Source organism: Lagopus muta, chromosome 5, assembly GCF_023343835.1.
Source record: "Lagopus muta isolate bLagMut1 chromosome 5, bLagMut1 primary, whole genome shotgun sequence".
In the NCBI taxonomy this organism is placed as follows: Eukaryota; Metazoa; Chordata; class Aves; order Galliformes; family Phasianidae; genus Lagopus; species Lagopus muta.
The window spans coordinates 13,195,166-13,217,727 of NC_064437.1; the positions used below are offsets into that span (position 1 = coordinate 13,195,166).

General features: G+C 35.3%; 1 protein-coding gene across 4 annotated transcripts in view; it reads right to left on the bottom strand.

Moving 5' to 3' along the window:
• TTLL7 (tubulin tyrosine ligase like 7) overlaps positions 1–22,562 on the bottom strand; it is an 82,536-nt gene that overhangs the window by 10,433 nt on the left and 49,541 nt on the right. For all 4 annotated transcript variants that reach the window (XR_007377444.1, XM_048946968.1, XM_048946967.1 and 1 more), the window contains exons 10-18: positions 17,779–17,873; positions 16,765–16,912; positions 16,613–16,686; positions 13,370–13,505; positions 12,730–12,816; positions 9,844–10,039; positions 8,814–9,094; positions 6,294–6,428; positions 4,487–4,567 (exon numbers count right to left, since the gene is read on the bottom strand). Coding sequence is in view for 3 of the 4 variants with exons in the window: in XM_048946968.1 (XP_048802925.1) it covers positions 4,487–4,567; positions 6,294–6,428; positions 8,814–9,094; positions 9,844–10,039; positions 12,730–12,816; positions 13,370–13,505; positions 16,613–16,686; positions 16,765–16,912; positions 17,779–17,873 (1,233 nt within the window). In the remaining variant the exon portion in view is untranslated. The remainder of the gene's footprint in view (positions 1–4,486; positions 4,568–6,293; positions 6,429–8,813; positions 9,095–9,843; positions 10,040–12,729; positions 12,817–13,369; positions 13,506–16,612; positions 16,687–16,764; positions 16,913–17,778; positions 17,874–22,562) is intronic.

A 22,562-nucleotide genomic window follows, 5' to 3' on the forward strand; every position in this document is an offset into this window, starting at 1 on the left:
ACCTTTATGAGATGCTTTTTCTGTCAATAAAATTTTGGAAACCTAAATAAAAATATTTTTATTGCAAAAAAGTTCTTTTCCTTTTTTTTTTTTCAGTCTGTTGAATACTAGCTAATTTAAACGGCAAAAAGCATTTAAAGTGAAACAAAATTAGAGACTAGAAGCAACATAATTAACAACCCAAATATTATAAATTTGAAGATTGTCTCTTTTTCTCCTCCCTTTTAAAATGCCATGTATTTTATAAAGAATTAAAATGTCCTGAAAAACTAAAAAAGCTGCTTCTGGTTTAATGTCTGTTGAAACTCAGCATTTACACTAGATCAAACTATTTTAATTTAGCTTTCAGCTGAGAAATAAGCAACAAAGTAGGAAAATATTTAAAAAGTAAAAAGAGTAATGTCTATAGCAGTGAAAGACATTTTAGATATTTTATATATATATAAAAAAATATAAAATGGAAAGTGGGATTCGTCATGTCTGTTTTTACATCTGTAAGTTCTCTCAGGTCAGTCGTCTAAGATCCCTCTATACTTACTGGAAGGAAACAAGCTGAAAGAATGTACTGACATCTGTTTATTCAGAGACATCAATAAAACCAGGAATAGGAAACAGTAAACTTCCAGAACACTCTAGTAGTAACTTGCCCCCTCATTGGAGCTCCGAACTCTGCCTTAAAAGAGCCTATGGTGCATGTAGCCTTTAAAAAAAAAAAAACAACAAAAAGAACAAAAAAAACCCACAAAACCAACCACATACCCATAATTTTACATAACGTGGGCACTCTTGTTGCCTCTTTATAAAAATATCATCTCCAAAAAAGCATCACACTCAACTGAGCAGTGAACTGATGAAGGTATTCTTTCAGTATAAGATGTTGCAAATTTGAAAATTTAGAAAGTATGGTACTCTCTGCGGCAACTTTTAGATGTATGAAAGACAGACTTGTATGGCTAAATATATAAGTCTCAAAAGGTGAAGGAGATTTAATAAAAACAAAATATGGAAGCATGATGTAGAATTTCAATTTTTTAGATCTGCTAACAAACTGTTGCTCATAAATAGTCTTATCACACTTGACAAACAAACAAACCTGTGAATGTCTGATAAAAACCCGGATGAGATGTGTCATTGACATGTTATTTGAGCTCTTTTTTGAAGAAATAGGATTGTATCCATGTATAGGTGTTGTTTTAATCCAGTGCATACAGTTACAACGAGAACACTGCTGTCCTATCTGTTCAGAATCTTTGCAAATACAGTTGAAAAAAAAGGCTGTGATCTCTCACACTTGATCCCCAAGAGTGAGATAGAAAGATTAGATGCCACTGAGTAGCCTTTTTTTTTAGCATCTGGATAGAGCCTTGCATCTTATAGCAAGCTACAGACTGTCAGGTACTATGGAGGGGGAAAAAAAACAACCTGCTCTGTTTTTGCTGTGTTGACATTGCCAGTACGCCAGAGTGGGAAATATCACAGTTAATTGTTCTTAATTTGCAAACACAGCCTCAATCATCCATTTAAGAAAAAGAGACAAGGCATTGCAAAAGGGCTGGAACTTCATGGAGCATACAAACCCATTTTTCTAAGCTAATTTCCCTAGATTGCCTTCATCTTTCTGTTTACATCAATTTACATCATCATCATAGCCAATTATCTAAGTGTAACAGAACAAGATGTTATAAAAGAGTATATTCAAAACAAGATGAACAGACCTCTGGTAACCATCAAAACAGTTTTTAAAGAAATTATGTAAAGTGATGTAACACAAAACAGTCACAACTCCTGTCATACAGAAGTCTCTTTTTCCTAAAAGTCTTCGAAGATTAAATTTCATTTTAGCATGTACTGATTTCATAGCTTTCTTCTAAATGCCTCCTTTAACTCTGCTGTAATGTTGTAATGTTAGAAGGGAAGAATATGAGCAAGAGTTTAATTTCTCTACATTATGTAGAATAATATTTAAGAAAATACATCTGTCAGGGACAAGCACCATGAAATCTTGTGCATTGCCCAGGTATTTTCTTCTCGTTTTTTTAGAACTTGCCACTAATTCTGAAGTATAGTTAAGGGGACTGAGTTCCTGTTTTGTATTTCACAAAGTTGCAGAAAGTACCTTTGAGACAGATTCTTTACTTGCATAAATATGCTTCACCTTGAGCTCTTTTCTGCTTTACCCACCCCACTGGAATATAAAACACACTTCTTTCAAATCAACAAAAGCTTACATTTGGCAGTCCTGAGCTGCAATGTCATTGTCAAAGTTAATCCATTTTTATGAACTACCCTTCCAAGAATAACTATCTGATAGCTTGAAGGGATTGAGGCTAAAAACAGTAAAGAAAAAAAAAATTATTTCCAGCGTCCAAAGATGAAGGGCCCACTTGCGCTTCAAGAATCATTAGCTTCCCAAGTAGCAAATGATGCCCCCCAAAAGAGCAGCAAAGACAACCATATTCGTGGTTGTGCAGTTTTACCAATAACGGCCTAGCATATCAACCTGTATCATCCCAACATAAATGTGCCCTTGCCTTTACATGACTGCCAGCCAAATAAAGGGCATAACTAACCTATACTGTAGACTTTTGGAAATTATAATTATAGTGCTTACAAGAGAACATTCTGAAAAGAATGAAAAACAAGAATAGGGGATGGTGAAGACAGAAAAGGAAAGGAAGGTAGAGAGGAAAAAAGAATAATTGGAGAGAGAGAGAAAAAAAAGAAAACAAAGTACCTTAACTAGTCTTTTGTGAAAGCCCTGTATCTCAGTTGTAATTATGAGCCTCATTCAGGGACCCTTATTCACACTCATAGCTGCACAGACTAAAGGAATCAATTCTGGCAACATAACCCCTATTATCTCCAGCTGCCCCATAGACTTCTGCTGCAAAGAGATGTTCACTGCAGCAGCAGCATGAATTTGAGACACTGTTAGCTGTATATATGTATATGTACCTATATCTGTCCATCTCCCCATCCTCCCAGCAACTCTTCCTCTATATCACTACAAGTCCACACTAAACCTCTTTCTGGATTTGCACTAAAGGTTATAACTGCCACATGCACACAGTGGAAAAGACCTATGTGAATGCCTACTGGCATTGCAACAGTCATTCCTGTAACAAGAAACAAATTAGATCATTTTAGACAAAGGAATATGCAGCAGAAAAGGTCTAGGATACGAAAAAAATTAAACAATTTCAGCAAATGAAGACGGCTGCTGTACAGATTCCTGACAATGGACAAGAAGTCTGCTAAGTTATAGTGCTGCCACTTGACATGGTTAAAGAAGAATTCTAGTTATGTTATAGCTTTCCAGGCTGTCAAGTCTGTCATGTCTAATTTAACTTTTAAAAGCTGTATAGATGCACATTCAATGCAGCATCTGAACTTCATAATTTGACTTGAATAGTCAGATATATTTCTATCAAATGATATCACATTAAGGTAATGTTCTCTCTGTCCAGTACGAAAACAAGCATTTAATGCAATGTTCAATAAAATACAGTTTGAAAGCCTGAGAATCATAGGGCTGATTTTAAACACTTCTCCTGTTCAACCATCAACCAACCTTTTCCAATGATAGTATTTATCATGTGTGCAGCATTTTTATTAAGTTGCTTACTTTTATGGTCTATAAAATTGATTGTGAAACTGAGAAATACAGAAATTAAATGCCTGGAACAGATATGCTAATCCACATATTTTGTCAGTGACTGAAACTAAAATCCAAATACTGCTTTAGGGTCACCTAAGTACTAACAAAAAAAATTTCTTCTACATTAAGTTAAATAAATATTATATTGGGAAGATGACTTTGACTGACATATGTTATGTCACACAGATATGTCTGGCATCCTATACTGTGTCAGTTTTTAAAAAGATAAAAAATTCTTCAGCTGCTGTATACAACAGTAGCTCATAGACAGCAGATGAATAAAGACAGAATGATAAATAAATGTAATTATTCCTTTCTAAGACTAAAGTAGACAGTTGAATGCTATAACAATGTTAAAAATCTGTGCTTGGCTGGCCTGTTTTTTCTTTAACATGATCTGTTGTAAAACAGTGTGTCAAAGACTCAACTAACGAAGTGCAATATCACTAACTCCTAATGGAGTTTTAACATTCCTAGTCTGAAATTATTGACTAACCTATCCTTATCAATCAAATCTGCTAAATCAGTGCCCTTCTCAGAATGTTTGCTAAAAGGATAGGTATCCAAGGGCTTTTTTTTTTTTTCCCTTTTCTTTCAGCAGTCCAGTTTTCAAAGAAATTGTTTCTGTAATTATATTTCAGAATAATTACACTTGTCTAAATACGGAGCATCACCATTACCTGTAATAGGATTAATCCATATGCATTAGAGAAACTAGCCAGTATTGGAACATCTCAAGTCACTCTCAAAAACTGCTAAACACCAGTAGGCACACTGCTATTTGTCTACATCTGATGATCTTGAGAGAACAAAATCTGTATCACTTACTTTTCGTTGCTTTACAGAATCCAGTTTTACTAACCAATATGATGCCACTTTTGTTTTATGGTACTTCCAATTATCCATTATCTGTAGTCGTTGCAAAACAAAAGAAAAAAATAAATGCATGTAAAAATAATCATAATCTGACACTTCATTCACAGATATTCACAATTTTAACATATGGACTATCTAGAATATCTCTGTGTAAAAAGATTCTCTCTAAAATATTTTCAAATTTGTATTGGGAGACATTTGCCAAGATATGTTCAGCAGTTTAATCCTTCCATATTTAGTACCTAGATTTTGACAGCCCTACACTACAAAGCAGATAGAAGCCTATCTTGACTGACACAGTTGTGATTCCTTCAAAGCAGCACTGTGAGTTCCACAATGCATAACAGTTTCTTTGTTTCATAACGGACATCAGATACACGTTGAAAACATGTGTTCTATAAATGATCATTGTTGTTGAGCAATATTTTCCTTTTACGATGTCAGCTAACAAAATAGCTTAAACTGTGAGCATACATTTTTACTATTCTATCTTTGTGTTCTATTCCAGACCTATGGCCAGCTCTGCTTGACAGCTAATATACAATTACTTCTTTACTTCCATGAAGAAATATTTTCCAACAGAAATTGATTAAAGCCAGATGAATTTTAAGGAGAATTCTGCAGTAAGAAATAGTATTTACAATCATCCTAGCGCTCTATTTAGAATGCACCACTAGATGGAGTGCATTTACAAACACACACACAAACACACACACACACACACACACACACACACGTAGATAGATAAATATGCATATGCTCTTGCATTTCTGAAAGTAAAATTAATGATGAATTTTATTTCTAGTTTTGAGAAGAGAATCCAAACATGCTATTTACAAATGCTGTCTTTTAAAATCAACTAAATCAACCATCAATTCAGGACAATTCCACTGTGATGCATTTGCACAGATTATTGGAAACTTAAAAACATTTCTACAAATTCAGAAACTCACAGAAGAGAATAAAGAGCATTTCCAACTGGATAAGGAATTAGCCTGATGAATTTAAACACACTGTGAGCTGCTTACTTACATCACAATACAGGGGTTAATTTAAATGACTACATCCCTCTATTTCTACTGAATTGAGAAAAACCTCTCTATTTTTTTCTTTTCCAAGCTTACATTAGCTTCTTTGCAGTAGAGATCTATAAGAGATTTAAATACCATATATTTTTTCTTATATAGCCGAATATTAGATGTTGCTTTTTAATTCTCCCTCAGATCAGGGATTGCTTCATATATCAAGTGGTAAGGCTGATGGAATGTTGGATGTGAGAAAATGCAAGCTAGCAGGCTATAGGAGCCAAAAAAAGAGTGTGAATTGTGATCGTTATGACTAGCAACCTCCCAGCAAACCTCTCTGTGTTCTCCAGTAAGCATATTCAAATTAAACATGTCAGGATCTGCACTAACAATACCAGATAAAATATAAACTGTTAATGAGTTGTAACATTATTCTTAACTTACTTCAAAGTCTGAACTGTCTCCACAATGAAAAACTGATTTTTCCTAATCTTTCTGATAGTTGTCATATATTTTATAAAGGCATAAGAATGTTTTCAGTGCTGCTTTTTTAAGGTCAGAAAGTGTGCAAAGCTGCAAGCTTTTGAAATCTTTGAATTATCCTGAGTTATGGAAGTTCTAAGGCCACAGGAGCTCATGAATCATAAATGGAACTTTCTACTTTCTTTCATTCTAGCAGCATAAACAGTAAGTATCTAGACTGTAATTCTTCTTTCTTATTTATAGATACTTACTTCTTCTATAATTAATTCTGATTCTTCATCTGTTTTTCCTGGGAACTTCATTCTCATGTCATTGAAAATGAGTAGAGTCTCTTTTGTCAAAGCTACTTCTTGCTCTTTAGTTTTCTGCTGCAGTAAGGACTCACTCTAAAAACAATATTAAGTAGAGGAAAAAAAAATCAGGCATGATATTAGATTGTCAGATGATAACAAAGATATTTCCTTGATAAAAAAATTCTAAACAAGGAGATATGGAATACACTTGAGAAATGCACAGACATAGTACCTGATACATATCTGACATACATATATACCTTGTACATTAACCCATCAAGGTTACTTTCAGTTGTAAAGAGATGCAAGAAAAGCCAAGTTTGAACACGTTTGTTTGAAACAAGGTAAGAAAATATATGATAGATATTCATAATGATTACCACTTAGAATTTAGATTTGATGTGAGATAACTAAGTTCAATATAATTAAAAGCAATTCTTACTAAAAACTTCATTTTAGGTCTGTCTGCAAAGCAACAAATTTAAATTAATATTTAACAGAAACTGCCAATTGTATGACTGTGCAAAGTCTTCAAGGAAACATAAAGAAGCAAAAACATTTTAATCACACTCTGATCCATGGGTTTCTGGCATTTTCTTCAGTTTCCTAGGATATTGCTAAATATCTACAAATCCACTTTTGATCATAACTGCTATAATAATACATCTGTAATTCCCAAATGTAAATCACAAATGGCTTGGGTTGGAAGGAACTTTGAAGATCATCTATTTCCAATCCCCAATAACAGGCTGCCCAGAGCCCCACACAACCTGGCCTTCAGCACCTTCCTCCAGGGATGGGGCACCCAGAGCTTTTCCTGGCAGACTGTGTCAGTGCCTCACCACTGTCCTTGTGAAAAATTTTTTTCCTAATGTCTAGTCTAAATCTTCACTCTAATTTCAAGTCATTACTCCCTGTCCCATCACTGTTAAAGATTCCCGTCTCTCCTTTTCAGTACTGGAAGTTTGCTGCAGTGGTTCCCTGCAGCCTTCCCTTCTCCAGGCTGAACAAGCCCAGCTCTTTCAACCTGTCTTGATAGGAAAGCTACTCCAGCCCTCTGATCATTTTTGTGGTCCTCCTCTAGACCCACTCCAACAAGTCCATGTCTTTATTACATTGAGGACCCAGAGCTGAATGCAGTGCTCTAAACAGCTCATTCTAAACTCGAGTTTTCATACGTTTCAGTACGTTTGAATCTTACAAGCCTCCAAAAATGACAAAATACTTTTTTTTTTCCTGCCTGAAGGATCAATAAACTAATTTAACATGGACAAATTATTTCTTCTTAGCAAGTTCTAGTTTATCAATTTCAATTTTTTTAGCAGTAATATATAGTATATCGTTCTTAGTTGCAAAAATAATTATGATCAGAGTTGCATTCACAATATAGTGCTAAATTACCTGTAGTTCTTATCCATTTTCTAAGTTATTTTATTCACATTATTTTAAGAAACACGACTTAAGCTCTATTACCTCACATAATTGATCTGCATACCAAGATCATTTCCGTGCTAGAGCTTTCTCAATGAAAAATAAGTATAGTTTCTTGCCCATGTTAAGAGATTAGACCATTTTTTACATCATTCAGCAAGAGACTGGTTTTAATCTTTCAGTAATTTGTATTTGATATAGAGTTAATGTGAGTAAAAAAATCTATATCAGCCCTGTCTCATTTAGCTGTTAGAATACATCTTGATGATAAAAGGGTACATTTTAAACTTGAGATAGCTAATGTGATAAAACAACACCTTTAACACGTTGTGGTGAAGACACAATCTTAATGTCTTCCCAATTCTATTAGCTGACTTTAAAAGATAGAAAACCACACTAAGGAATATTTCACAAGGTGTCAGCACACAATTTTAAAAGGATCCTTTTTCATCATTTAGACAAAGCCTCACAGGCAAAACAGAAAACGTGCATTCTGTTGGATGCATCTTTACTAGAGATAGTAAATACTGTGAAGCAACTTAATTAGCATTACAAAAGGATTTCTGACAATCAAAGCACACCACAGGAAAGAAAGGCTGCAAGTGTGGGTAACAAATGCCAATCTGTACTGCCCCATCTCCAGATAAGTTGTTTGGGTGATGAAATGTACAGGTCATGCAATAAAGTATGAATTGAAACACAAAAATTAAAAAAATAAAAAATAAAAAAGTATGTTTCAGAAATACACTGTTATCTTACAGCTACACAAATTCTAAACAGTTAAAATTCTTTGATCTATTTTTTTTTCTTTTTCTATTCACGATTTAGCTGGACCACCTGAGTAAATGTTTTGTTTGCCTAGCTCAGGGACAAGCTTCAAAAGGAAATATGTGTCTAGACCTGTCTTTCTAGATATCTTATGTTCCTAAGTATCTCTCAAAATAGAATTCAATTGATGATAATGCATCACGATTTTTGACATTGTAAAAATTAGTAATGTATTCATTGAACTTCAGAGAAATTAAACATTTTTGAATGTGATCTCACCCCTGAAGAGTTCATAGTTCCCAAGCTGGATGTCTGACAGACTCTGGATGAAGATGGGCTGCAATTTAAAGAACGAGACCTATTCACTGAGGATGCACGCTGGATTTGCAGAGGTGCTTTGGCAGAGAAGGAACGATGTTCAGCTGCGTGTGACTGCATAGACAATATTGATATTGAACGAGGGCAGCTTACTGAACGCCTTATTGGACCTGTAGATGATGATGAGGATGAATGTGATGGAGATTTTGTATTTTTAATCGAAGGTTTCCAGTTCATTCTACCTGCAGACAAATTAAAAGTTTAACAAGTAGTTGCATCATTTAAGATCCATTTTTCCATCAGTAACTAACATACAACTAACAGGTGTGTACATCCATTAAAGTGTCACATACCTTATACATAGTAGTCATTCATGTCAGATCCCCCAGTATATTTATTATTATATATTCTATTAGAACATTTATTTCTTCTTCCTAGTCACCTTTAATCAGGTAGACTCAGTCCTCTATAACATGCATCAGATTTAATATGAAGCACATATTTCTCTATAGGCTAAAAATTGTGTGGGGCTGCTACATTAGGCTTCCTGAATGGAATAATATGGAAGAAAGAGTTTGGTTGCTGGAGCATATATCTGTAGGCCCATCTTCCCCCATCTGCTCTTACATAATTGTAAAGCTTTTTAATTCAGTCTGAATAAAGAATGCTAACATTAAAAATAAAATTTTAGAAATACTTGTGTAATAACACGATGAAACTTTTCTCAAAGTAATAAAAGAACAAAGAGAAGCATTTACAACATTTCCAAGTGTAACTCAGGTGTATCTTTCCCTATAGCAATCTTGTAAAAAAATTCTTTTTAAAGTAAAAAATTTTCATTAATTTAGAAAAGATTTTAAAGATGAACAGAAAAAAACCAACATATTTAACCCTGAGTTACGAATGCTAATATATTCTGAAATAAGTGAAGCATTTTACATAATTTCTCATGTATGCCAGACTTAGCTAGAAGCATGATAATTTCACTTACCTGATCGTTCTGAAGGTTTATATTTATTTTCTTCAAGATCATATGATACTTTTTTCTCTTTTTTCTCATTGTGGTCTTCCTTTTCAGTTTCATCTCCTGACCCTGACATACTGCTGCCACTATCACAGCTGCTATCACTACTGTAGTTCTTAAATTTTCTTAAGGGTTGTGCAATTTCTGGCATAGAACACAAGGGCTGAAGCAAAACAAAACAACACACACACAAAAAAAAAAGAAGCAAAAAAATTAATTTTCTTCATAATCTGAAAAAAACAGAAGAAAATTTTACTAGATTTGTGAGTTATGGAGGTTCATTTGTACATACTTAAACTCTCCCAAATTTGACTGGAAGATTTTCCATAATTTTAAAATAAAAGTTTAAGTAGCTCATTAAACTAATGACAATAATCCCAAACATTCTCACACAAATAGCAGCATAATACAGTAAGGTGAAAATGTCATTTTATTTCAAGTACAATTTATACTACCCAATGTATTGGATTAAAGTTTAAAATCACCAGTCAAATGATACAGAATATTATTTACAATCAGTTGCAATCCTTAACTAGTATTTGCAGAAAGTGAAGAAATGTTTTAACAATGATCACTCTGAAGTAATGAGCCACACAAGGGAACTTCAGCTGGTTTGCTTCTGAAGGAGCATCCTATAGTAAGCAGGATCTGGAAGGATACAGCAGGCTATGTTAGGCATCTTTGGAATCCCATATGTACATGGGATTCAGTGTCATTAAGTAATTAATCACATGCTATTACCAAGGCTATTGTGAGATAAAGAGCAAAAAGTAGGAGACAGTGTTGCAAGAATGGAGGTAACAGCAGAAAATTTTCCTTCTTACAGCAGTCGTGGTGCAGTCAACAGAAGTGCAATGTCCTCCATTATATCTATCAACCTAAGAAGTCTCATGTGGTCCCTTTTTTCCCCCTACATGCTTTCTGTCCATTAACTCCCATCTATAGTAAGTGATGGCTTCATCTTCCTAGTCGTCTAATGGACAGCAATTTTGTCTCACATTAAAAAATATTGCAATTTCCAAACACGCTTTGGATCAGCATGAAATAGAAAAGTTCACAGGATTCATTTAAGTTTTAATATAATGTAATGCACAAATATAAACTATGAAGGACAATATTTAATAGCTGAACAAAAGCTACCTAAACTTCTACTCCAGACAAGGAAGAGATAGTATGTTTATGCAGACTCGAGCTGTCTGGACAGAAAAGGAAAGGTTAAAGAAATATTCAGAATAAAGTGGTATATCCCACAGGGGAAAGCCCTGACAATTGTTCAGACTACACAACAAGGAATATTATGATGTCTACCTACCAGCCAAAAGGACTAATTAAGGTGTCTCAACACTTAGTGATTTCTCAGAAATAGCTATCCTAATAATGAAATAATATGTATCATGGAAAGATACTTATTAAACATTCTTGATGTTATACAAGAAATAATAATAAACATTTCCAATCAAAAATCATGGATTTTAAAGATCTTATTTCCAGTTACCATATGCATATTCCTAACACTTTCCATACTTAAAAATAGTAAGAACAGCCTGAACAAGACTTCAGATCAATTAAACAAGAATAAGAAGAAAGGTCAAAGAAATTACAGAAAGAAGTAATAACAAATAAAATCCAGATCTGAGTTTAAAGTCACAATTTTATTTATAGTAAATTGCTTAGCAGTTCTAATCAGCTTGATTTTCCCTCATTTTTCTTGATTGAACTCATTTGATTCTATAACAGAAGAACTATAACAAAATTTCCTCTAAAGTATATGCATTTATTTTATTTCCTTCGATCTTTTTGGTATGCAGTAGGTGCAGTGTAATAAACACAGCAGTGTAAACCTTCCAGTATGCAAGTCTAAGGTGCCCTCTAGAGGCCAGAAACTAAAAAGACATTTTCAGAAAATATTTCTCAAGCCATGCAAAATTCAATAACGTTTTTAATTGCAGACAAAATTGTCTTTGCTCTGGAAGACTCTCAGCTTGTTTTCTAACATGAGCTCCCAACTGTATTCAAATTAAAAAAAAAAAAAAGAAAGAGAGAGAGGCTGAAATTTTTAGCAAATATGTTTTGTTTTTACATGCAAAGCTTATTTATACAACTGCACACCTTGTATCCCTCAGTTTTATGTATGGACATGGAGGAAAATGAGGGAAAAATGTTTTTCTCCCTCCTTATTATTCCAGATGTTTAGATTCCCTACTGTTTCTTCAAAGAAGGGAGTGTGCCCAAGGCAAAGTGTGATTTCCTGAGCACTAAATATTTAGGGAAGGCAAGACTTTTAATAATCTTTACCAGTTTGCAGAGATACAGAGTGTGTTCAAGGCAAAGGTTCAATTGAACTGTGTGCACAACCAGAAAGCGTTAAGCTAAAAATAACATAGATTCACTTTAAATTCAGATTTTGGCTCCAAGATACATCGTATGATGTTTTTAGCAAGTAAGCAAGCTGCAGATACATCATGATCATAAATAATCCTTTGAGCTTCCATAGTGCCTCTTATCCCATGATCTCAAAAATCCTCAGTGGCACTAATTGACTAAAATCAAAGCATTCTTTTGAGATAATTTGTGGATATAAAAGATCATTTCACACACTGAAATCAAGTAGTCTCTTGTAGAACAGTTGTTGCCATACCCAGCAATTCCTCAAAACAGCTTAGAGAGAAAAAGAATACCATAGAGTTAAAATTTTCCATTTTTCATTTCATTTTTTAAGCAAAACACACAGGCTAATGGGAGCATGAGGAAGAAAGCATCCACCAGGATCAGCTAACTAAATTCCCCAATTAAAATCTTCAGACCACTTTTTTATAGAGAGGAATAGAAAAATGCTATCTAAAACTCAAATACCTTAGGTCCTCGCTGTCTGGTGCATTTTCCCATTAGTTTTTCATCATCTATTTCACACTGCTCCAGAAGATCCAAAATGTCCTCCTCCTAGAAATAGGAATTTCACTATGATTAATTCAAAAGATGGCATGTCCTATTCTTCCAAAGTTCAAGTGCCAACTGATCGGACTTTGAAGTCACTTTGATAACCTATTCCTGAAATAAGACAATCAATGCCTCCAGAATAGTATTCTCCTATTCCTTATCTCTGACTGTGTAAGTAAACAATGAAGCCGAGTTTGAGGATGCCTTGAAATAGTGGAGCTGGTTTTATGATATCAGTTATTCTAGTCTGTAGAAGTGCACAGTGGGTTGGAGACATTACTGGAGGAAGGAGGAGGTAATGACCAGCTCATAAGCAGTTTCTGCCAAGTATAAGGCCGAGGATTGGGGAAATGGAAGTCAGTGAGCCTGTCTCCACTCTGGGCCCACTGCAGTTCATCCAAATTCAAGATTCTAGCCCACAAGCAATACAAAGTATGATGAAAATGTTATCAAATGCTATTTATTACCCATCACACATCATTATCATGAAAGTAATCTGCAAGGATGTGAATTCCAAGAAAAATGACTTCAAGACAAGACTTCTATGCATCAGTACCTTCATTCTTTTTAAAGGGTTATTCATTTCCCGCTGAAGTGAAGCAGCTCTCCCAGCAAGAAATGTCTGGAAAGCAGTGGCTAACAAACTCTCATACTTTTCAAGTAATGATTTATCATCAGGAGGGTAAATTCGCCTGAAACAGGGGGAAAAAAATTAAATAGTATCTTCTACTGATAAGCATAGTATCTTCTGAGCTACTTATCAGACTAGGAACAAAAGTCATGCAGCTAGTTCATGGTAATGCATATGTATCCCATCTGTAATTATTATGCAATGCCATATCATGAGACATATGCTCCTAGCAATGCTCTCCAAATCTAATTTTAGCTTAGTGAACACTTACATGTTTAAACATAATTAGCCAGCCAAAAAAATCCCATGCAAGCCATTCCAGAGATATATAGGAACACAGCTTAGCAATACTCTCTGAAATTTCAATCAGTCTGAATACATCCAACTGTAAATGAAGTATTGATAAAGTATTGCATGTAAAATTCAGTGCAACGAAATAATTTGTATTAGCAACAAAGTATAAAAAACAGTGAAAATCTGAGCAATTCTTTGAGTTAATGGACATAACATAAAGATTGAATATGTGCTGCACTTGAATGATGGAGATGGGATACTAACTTACAACATACTGTAATGAATAACTCAAATTAATTCTGCCTGCACTGTGCAAAGCATAAGCACTATTTATAAATTAATTGGCAATACATGTCTGGTATGTTTTGGATTATTTTTTGTGGAATTCTTACAGTGCTTTCTCTCCTTTTGCTTTACAAACTTCTCATTGGAAAGGTTTTATGTTACGATTTCATAGCAATGGCAAAAGAACAGTCTCATTAGACTCAACTGTAAGGTGGTTCAGTTTCCATAAAATAACTATACAAAATCTAACCCAGGTGTAGTCATCATTTTTTATGGTGTTGGTTCCACTGCTGAAAATGTAGCATAGAACAATTATGTATGTCTCTCCAAAAGTAATGCCTCCTATGTATTTCCATGGAAACTACATCAGATACAAAGACCACAACACCACTATTTGAAAGAGAAAAACCTTAGCCACAGAACACTAATTTTCAACACAATCATCAACATTAGCCATGCCTTTTCACCAGCAATAAGCAACAGTCTGCATTCCACGTTGGTAACAATCTGCACCAGCAGAGGTGAATTACTGTCACCATCACCACCGCTGAAATGCATCACCCACCACCTCAGTGCTCAAATCCTCAGTTTGGTCCCCATAAATGTTCAGCAGGCACTAATGGATGCCAGTGGGTGCCACTTTTTCCACATGGAGGAATTCAGTGGTACCCCTTTGCTTCATTTGCCCTTTCATGTCAGACACCAATTTGTCAGACTTCTCTGCTGCCATCTGTCATACAGCAACAAACTGTAATGGGATACTGGTAGGAAGGTTCAACCTCTACTGCCACCCCACCAACATCCACCTCTGATTTCATGGGTCAACATAAAATGGGAGGCATTACTTTCAGAGCAGCCCTCATTCTTTAAAATAAAAAAGGTATTTACCCTAACATCTATGGAAATACACTGTAGTCAAAGACCATTTCAAAGACATACACATTCTTTCCACAAGTGCTTGAAAGCACAGCTCCTGCTTTGAAACACCACAAGATCCTAATGAAAGTGACAGGCTAGTTGTATTTGCAGGTGGACACTTGACTACGCTGCTTCCTGAACTGACATTCACAAGCACAGTGTCTTTATCAAAATCTGAGGTTAATGGGAAAAAATACACTGTTCATAGGATTAGGATTCAAAAGTTGTCTGGACATAAAGATTTCTGTAGATTTTCATTTTGGAAACAATATGAATTCACACAGCAAAGCTAGCATGCAAAATTTCTATGATTCTATGGCAATGCCTGAGAGGAACTAGTCCTGCTCTGCAGAAGGACATCGCAAAGAGAAAATACTGCTTAGATAACACCTGTCTGAATCTCTAGCCAAGATTACTTCTCAGGCTCTGCTGACTCTCCAGCCTTTTTGTGAACACATGATATTATGAAAACACACTGCCGTTCAGCCCTTTTACATGTGCACATTTGTCATGAAATGCCACTTTACTTTTTCTTAAGAAAAAATAAAAATATTTATATTTTTATTGTTTTAGATTAACCAAACAGCTTAATAAAGAGAAGATTTGCCTCATTTTCAGTCCAGAGCTGGATGAGCAACCTGAAATGGGACCAGTTAAAAAGTTAAAGTTATCAATAAAGCAAAATGTATTAAAAGCATTATGATGTTTCTCCTTCTCATTCAATTAATAAGAAAAGAACTCTTTCATTGTGTTGTTTTTTTATGTACTAGCTCACCTTTACATGTGTCAAAAAAAGACATAATTAAAGCTGGGAACATTACAAAGATGTAATTTTTTTTGTAAGCAAAGACAATTTGTCAAAAAAAAAAAAAAAAAAAAAAAAAAAAACAACAGAGAAATGTGTGTGTTTAAATAAGAACTTTACTGGGTTGGTATAGAGCATCTGCTCAAAAAGCAGAGATGAAGAACAGCAGTAAATGCATTCTGACTAATTCAGAATGAAAGATTTGAACCCAGACCTCTTACATCCCAGATGAATGTTACAAAGATTGGGTGAATGTTCCCATCATCTCTTCTCAGTGGTGCTCTGCTCCTTTTCACCAAATATTCATTGCCTTGCATTCACTTCTCATTGAAGCTAATGTCAAGAAATAATAAAAACATTGTAAAATAAATGCTTATTTTCTGGCCAAATCCAATTACAACCAAGAGAAATATTAATGTGATAGAAGCACAAACAAGGCTTCTGAAGCATCATAGAGAACGTTCAGATTTGATATTTCATTCTCTGTAGAGTAATGCAGGCATATTAACATCCTGATCCTATCCCACCCCAGAGAAAAGAATTGCCATTTGTGATTACAGAAGAAGTCCAAAATGAAAATCACGCTTCTTGGTACATTCGGTACACTGAACAACCACATCTTTGGAGCAAATGTTTTGCACAAACACTGGAGTGACTGATGCAATATAAAGTAAATGCATGCAAAAATACAGAACCGGAGAAAGACCTAAAAAAAAAAAAAAAAAAAAAAAAATCACCTGGTCTAATCTGTGTTTTCTATCAATGCATCTTTGTCATAACATTATCATCTGCCACAAATGTTTATTCCCTTTATTCCCAACAATGAATGCATTAAATCTTCTGATTGATATAGCTCACATGGTTACCTGTAGTTCCCCATGTGCCTATTTTCATGCTCTTCTTTGGAAATCTGTTTGCGTACTTGTGCAAGTCTTTCCTTCTATAAATCAAGAAAGTAAGACAATTAAAACAAAGATAACGTAAATCATAGGCAAGAAACAGCATTTTTCTTTCCTACCAGTTCTTCTTTTCTCCGTTCCAGTGAGTGGCGTTGCTTTTCCCAGTCTGAAGAACCTGGCAACAGTTTTTTCATTGAGCCTTGACCATACAGTCTCTTTTGAGCTTCAGCTTTCTGTTGGGCTAAATTTCTCCTTTTATCACTTGTTCTGAATCACAAGGGACATTAAGGTACATCAATCCACAAAGAATACTTCAATAAGAACTAGAAAAACGTTTATTCTCTCTACAGATAACATTAAAGACCATCTATAGCAAAATACATTGCAGAATATATCTAGCACATTCACTTAAATAAGCCCCCATGCAGGTTTTGATAGCTAAGTAGCAGTAAGAAGAGTTCAGGCATTATTTTTCAGAACTCAAATCAGAGCATCAAGATTTACTGCCTTATCAAGCATTGGTTATTGACATAATGCAGCTGAGTTGAAATGCACTTTCATTTCAAGTAAATAATCTGCAGCTTTCAGTTGTTCTTGTATGGTTAGTGATACACAAATGAGTAGTCAAACACTAAGAATTTTTTTTAATATTAACTTTTATGGCTGCCAATCTTCACACATTAAGGTGTGCTATAATGACACTGTTGAAATTTAAGGCAGAAATATGGTAGCAGCTATTTTCCTGAAGTTTAGATTTTCTTCAACAAATTCCAACAAGCAGGCTTTCTTACACAGGGGTATGCCTTATGACTCTGCATGAAACTATTGTCAGAGCAAACTTGCTATGACTACACTAATATTCCCACTATGAGATCTGTTTGAAAAAGCATCTAAAAGGCATGAAAATGACTATTACCACTTCATTTCTGGCAAGCACTTGAACAGGTTTAAAAATTAAATTTGTGCTTTTAATAGCAAAACTCACAGCAAGAGAACTGTTTAAGTTTCAGAATTTAAACAGGGAAAGAAATGTCACACTCTACTAGTCCAATTAAAAACAAACAAGCAAACATGCAAACAAAAAGGAAAAAAAACAAAAAAAAAGAGAGCCAAACTGAAGAAGACAAGATTACCTTATGTTGAGAAGCTTTAATGCATTTAGCAGAACACCCTTTTTTACATCATAGTCTATTTTTTGGTCAGTTCCAAAGCTTGGGGCTCGGTTAATCTGGAAAAAGAAAAAATAAGGAAAAGAAAAAAAAAAAAAAAAGGAATGCTCAACTTCATTAGGAACTTATCTGTTGTAACAGGAAAAGACATTCTTTCAGATATCACAGAGAATAAGAGAACACATGTTGAAACGCTCATCTGAGATTGTATTTCTTAAATAATTAGAGAATCAAGCATCATCACAGAAATCAGGAGCCAAGAGATGTACCTCTCAGACATCAACTTATCCAGACACTCAGAATGAACCTGATTCAAATACTGGCAATTTAAATCCAGATTAATGCATTCTTGGTTGCTGTGGCTTGAAATCTACCACAGCAAGTGCTGTTAAGCACATTATAACTATGTGCTGTGCTACAGGAGTCCAGCACAGGAAACTTTTTCCTTGTTCCTAGTCTGGAATACAGTTCTACTCTGAAAAGTAACAAGTTGTAAAAACAGAAATCAGCATGTGGTATGAAAACATAAATAAATAACAGAATGAGTTACTTAAAATCTAAGTGCAGAGCAAGACATCACAAATGTTAATATAAACATAGAGGAAGAAAGGAAATGAAAAGAGGAGACTTCACCAGGCATCATCTAACCACTGCCAAGCTCTAGAGCCCCTGCAGAAAAGCTTTCAGGAAAGTTTTGAGGGAGAATAAAGTAAATGCATAAATGTCCCAAGGAACACCTTTCAGGCTTGTATAAAGGGCTATACATGAGCAATAGGTGCTAGGAAGAGGGTGGAATTGTGCTGATTGTGAATGGGCAGTGCTGGTGAGGGAAGGGACAGACTAACAGATTCAGAAGTGAAAACTAATGTCTTGTATCACATGCAAATGAGAAGCGAAACACAACATGGAGTACTATGGTTCAGTCCAACAAATACCTAAATACACAAACAGCTCACTGAAATGAATCAGAAATGTAAAAATCAAGCCCCAGCTTCTTATTCAGAAGAAATGTTAGATATTGTACAATATGATATTCTGTACTGAATTTTTGACTCCATAGTAACATACAGCAACTAACAATATTTGGCTTTGAAATGCTTTTTTCATGCATCAAAAACAAGTAAGCAGACAAATATAACGTTAAAACTTCCAATCAGTTAATTTCTAGCATTTTACTAGAATCAGCACAGTGAATCCTTAAATTCAGTTAGAATGCAGTTAAATACAAGAAATTATTTGAAACATGTAAAATGCTACGTTAGTCCAATATCGAACTCACAGGACTGCCAGATGCACACATACACAGACCTGAACTAGGTAGGTCTGTAGGTGCTAAAAATTTACTCTTAGAAGTATACTCTGAATTACACTCTGAAAAGTATAAAATAATTTATAGTCTCTCTCCTACAGAGTGAATGTTGTCAAAAATAAGCTATTCTGAACAAAACCACATTGACTGTGCTTAATAAGCAGAAAACTAAGGTAGGGGTAGGAAAGATGTAAGAAGGAATTTAAAATGCTGTTCTAAAACCAAATGCTACTGGGAAACATTACACTATCACCCCACTTAAGGCAGACACTTAAAAACCTGAAATGCTACTGTACTCATAGTTAGAACTGGAGCTCTACACTGTGACTCGCAGAGGATTGTTGGTGTTTGGTTTTTTGATACACAGTTCATGACTAAAGACTGAAATCCTGACCCTAACGTAACCTCAGTCCTGAGGAGCAACTAGACAGACAGTGAAAACAGTGATCCAGTTCTGGATGGCTGCTGCAAACTTGTCTTAGTGCAGCGTTTCATGTAGCAGTAGATCCAACACAAAATCCAAGCAACTGAATACATTAGAAAGTTAATACAGAGAAAGCAGCTGTGAATTTAAAGTCAACTGGCTATTCCATGCTCACTGCATGTATGGATGTTTGAACTGCCTTTTGATTTAGTACAACTACATGCAAGGATGCTGCATTAACAAACCTTTCTTTTAAATTTCTCCACCTGTTCACTATCTCTCCTTTCTCACATCAGAAAACTTCAGAAGGCAGTCTTGACAGCTGACCTTAAGTATAAAGCCTGCTTATCACCCAGTGTAGATGGAAGATGAGACATTTCTAAGATCAAATGATTTCTGCTGGGCTCTGCCAGAGGGACACAGAAGCATGCATACCTAGTGACTATAATCTGAATACTTTATTCAACTTCAATACAGGTTAAATGCCAGAAGAAATAAGTCTCTAAGGCTATATTTTTATACTGAAGCACGTTCAGAAACAAGATATTCCTATTCAGTGTCATGTGTTAGGTTTATGCTATATTTATTGGATAAACTATCATCAAAACTTCAGAAGTCTGATGCAGATAAGAATACACAAGGGAACAAAGAAAAAAAAGAGAAAAACACACACTTGCGTTATAACTATAGTATTTTTGGTATAGACTATTGAACACAACGTTTCTCACACATTTTCATCATGTCACAGTTTTAACTATCTTTCGATAGTATTAGTAGTAGAATTAAACTCTCCACAAGTTTTTAATTTCCCCAACCAAAATCTTCAACTTTTGCTTTCACTGAAATACAGCACAGACACTTAATCAAACTACTTGTGAGCATAGCAGTTGTGGAGCTCAGCATATTTCATAACTAAACACTTGTCAGCAAAGGACTTCATACCTGTAATAGTTAAATTCAGCAGTGTAAGCTGAAGCATGTAAGGCTCCCACCTCCAGCTACATTTGCAAAACATACTGATTTTTAAAAAATGAAGCTTTGCAAATGCCTAACATACTAACTCCCCCGCCATCTTCATCAGTACCTGGCAAAAATTTTAGTCTGGCATTTCACCTCCTTATGGAAGCAATCAAGCGCATTCCCATTTCTAGTAATATACAGTAGGAATAGAAATATTCCACTGCTCAATAACGAGATTACATAATGAGTTCAATAAACCTGAAATCAGTGGGAAAAAAATACAACATCTTTTGAGTAACAGATATTTTATCTCCACTCAACCTGTAGGACAGCATGTTTTGGAAAGGATCAAATTCTCCATTAAGACAGTGACTCTCAGAATAGCATATTTAAAGAAAAAAAGAAATCTGTAGCCCATAAAAACCCTACTGCATCAGATGAGATGCTGTTACTGGTTACAAACTATGCTGCTGACTGAGATGAAGAGCTTGATCTCAAGCAAAAGATTATACTTATGCAGCAACTTTCTGAAAAACAATTCAAGCATCAGTTAAATGCAACGAGCCAAGTAATGTTCACAGTGAAACCTTGTGAACTAGATAAAACTAGGTTTAGAGATGATAAAAAAAAATAGGAATACAGAACAGAATCTGTGAAATGTAAAACACAAAGTTATGGTAAAACTGGAAATGACGTGGAACAGCTGGCCCGAGGGATGCCAGCCGCGGGCGCGGCGCAGCGCCGCTCAGGGCCGCCCGGCGCCACCAGATGGCAGCGGTGCGTTTCCCTGCGCTCAGCGCTGTGGAAGGTTCCGGAAGTTCGGCAGCATCCCGGGGCGGGAGCGGTACGGGGATAACGGCGAATATAAAGACAAGTCATCTCAGGAAAGCTGTCATTGCAGCGCCGCACAGTTTATTTCCTATGATAGTTTATTAAGCTAACTTTACAACAGAACGGCTCTGCGAGCTGTGGAAAGCAAGAACTAGATTGGCCATCCTGATTTGGTCTTGGCAGTTTTCCCACAGCTCTGGGAACATGCAGAGCCTTGCCATTAGTGCTTGTTCCCACTGCTAGGGAGAGCACAGCCCTGGGGAGCTTCGGAAACGGGGAAATGGTGGAACGAGAGAAGAGTGGAAGGCTGGAGAAGCCTGAGAAAAAAATACTCTATATAAATACCTATATTTTTGCACATTGTGTGTCTTGTGCATTATTATTTTACATCACATGCATACACACTGGGTATACATTCTTATGTCTAGTACACATATATGCAATGTATGCTTGTTCAGTATTATACCACACATGGTGTGTATATATATGGCAAATATGTTACATGTGTGTACATATACACACACATATACACACCCTGTGTGTTTGCTCTGAGAGTGCTACAAAAAAGACAAGCAGAGACCATGAAAATCTGTGTATGAGTGCAGAAACTGACTACATTCTGCAGTTTGAAATTTCTCTTAGCTTAGATCAACATCTAGCAAAATAAGTTAAAGGATATCTGGATTATCAAAAACAGAAGAGGAGATCATTAACCTTCTATATTAAAAAGATAATAACAACCAAGTACACAACTTTTCAAGTCCTGAAGTATTCTGCAGCAATCCAAAATCCAAAAGCAGTATTTATTATTTTGCCAGGTTCCTCCTTCACAAACAAGGAATCCAGGGGTTCTCCTCTGAAACTGCCCTACAGCATAAATAGTAAATCAGAAACCCACAAATTTTGTTATTTCATGTAAACATCCAAGGAGATAGAGGAGCGTCCTTCATAATGGATTCACCAAAGAGTTTGATTCATCATCTCTCTTAGAAGAGAGATTTGCTATGAAGTTAGATGAAATGCCTACACAGAGCAACTTCAGTCATTCAAAGAACCTGTGTGCAAACTACAGGCATTCTATAGATGGTAATCTGGAAAGTGCAGACGTAAATCAAAGGGATTGCTGGACAAAAAGAAAAGTATATGTAGTACAGACGAAGTTCATTGATTTTAGCCAGCACATCAAAGCCATTGCGTATGCTTGTATCTGTATGGTAGATAGTG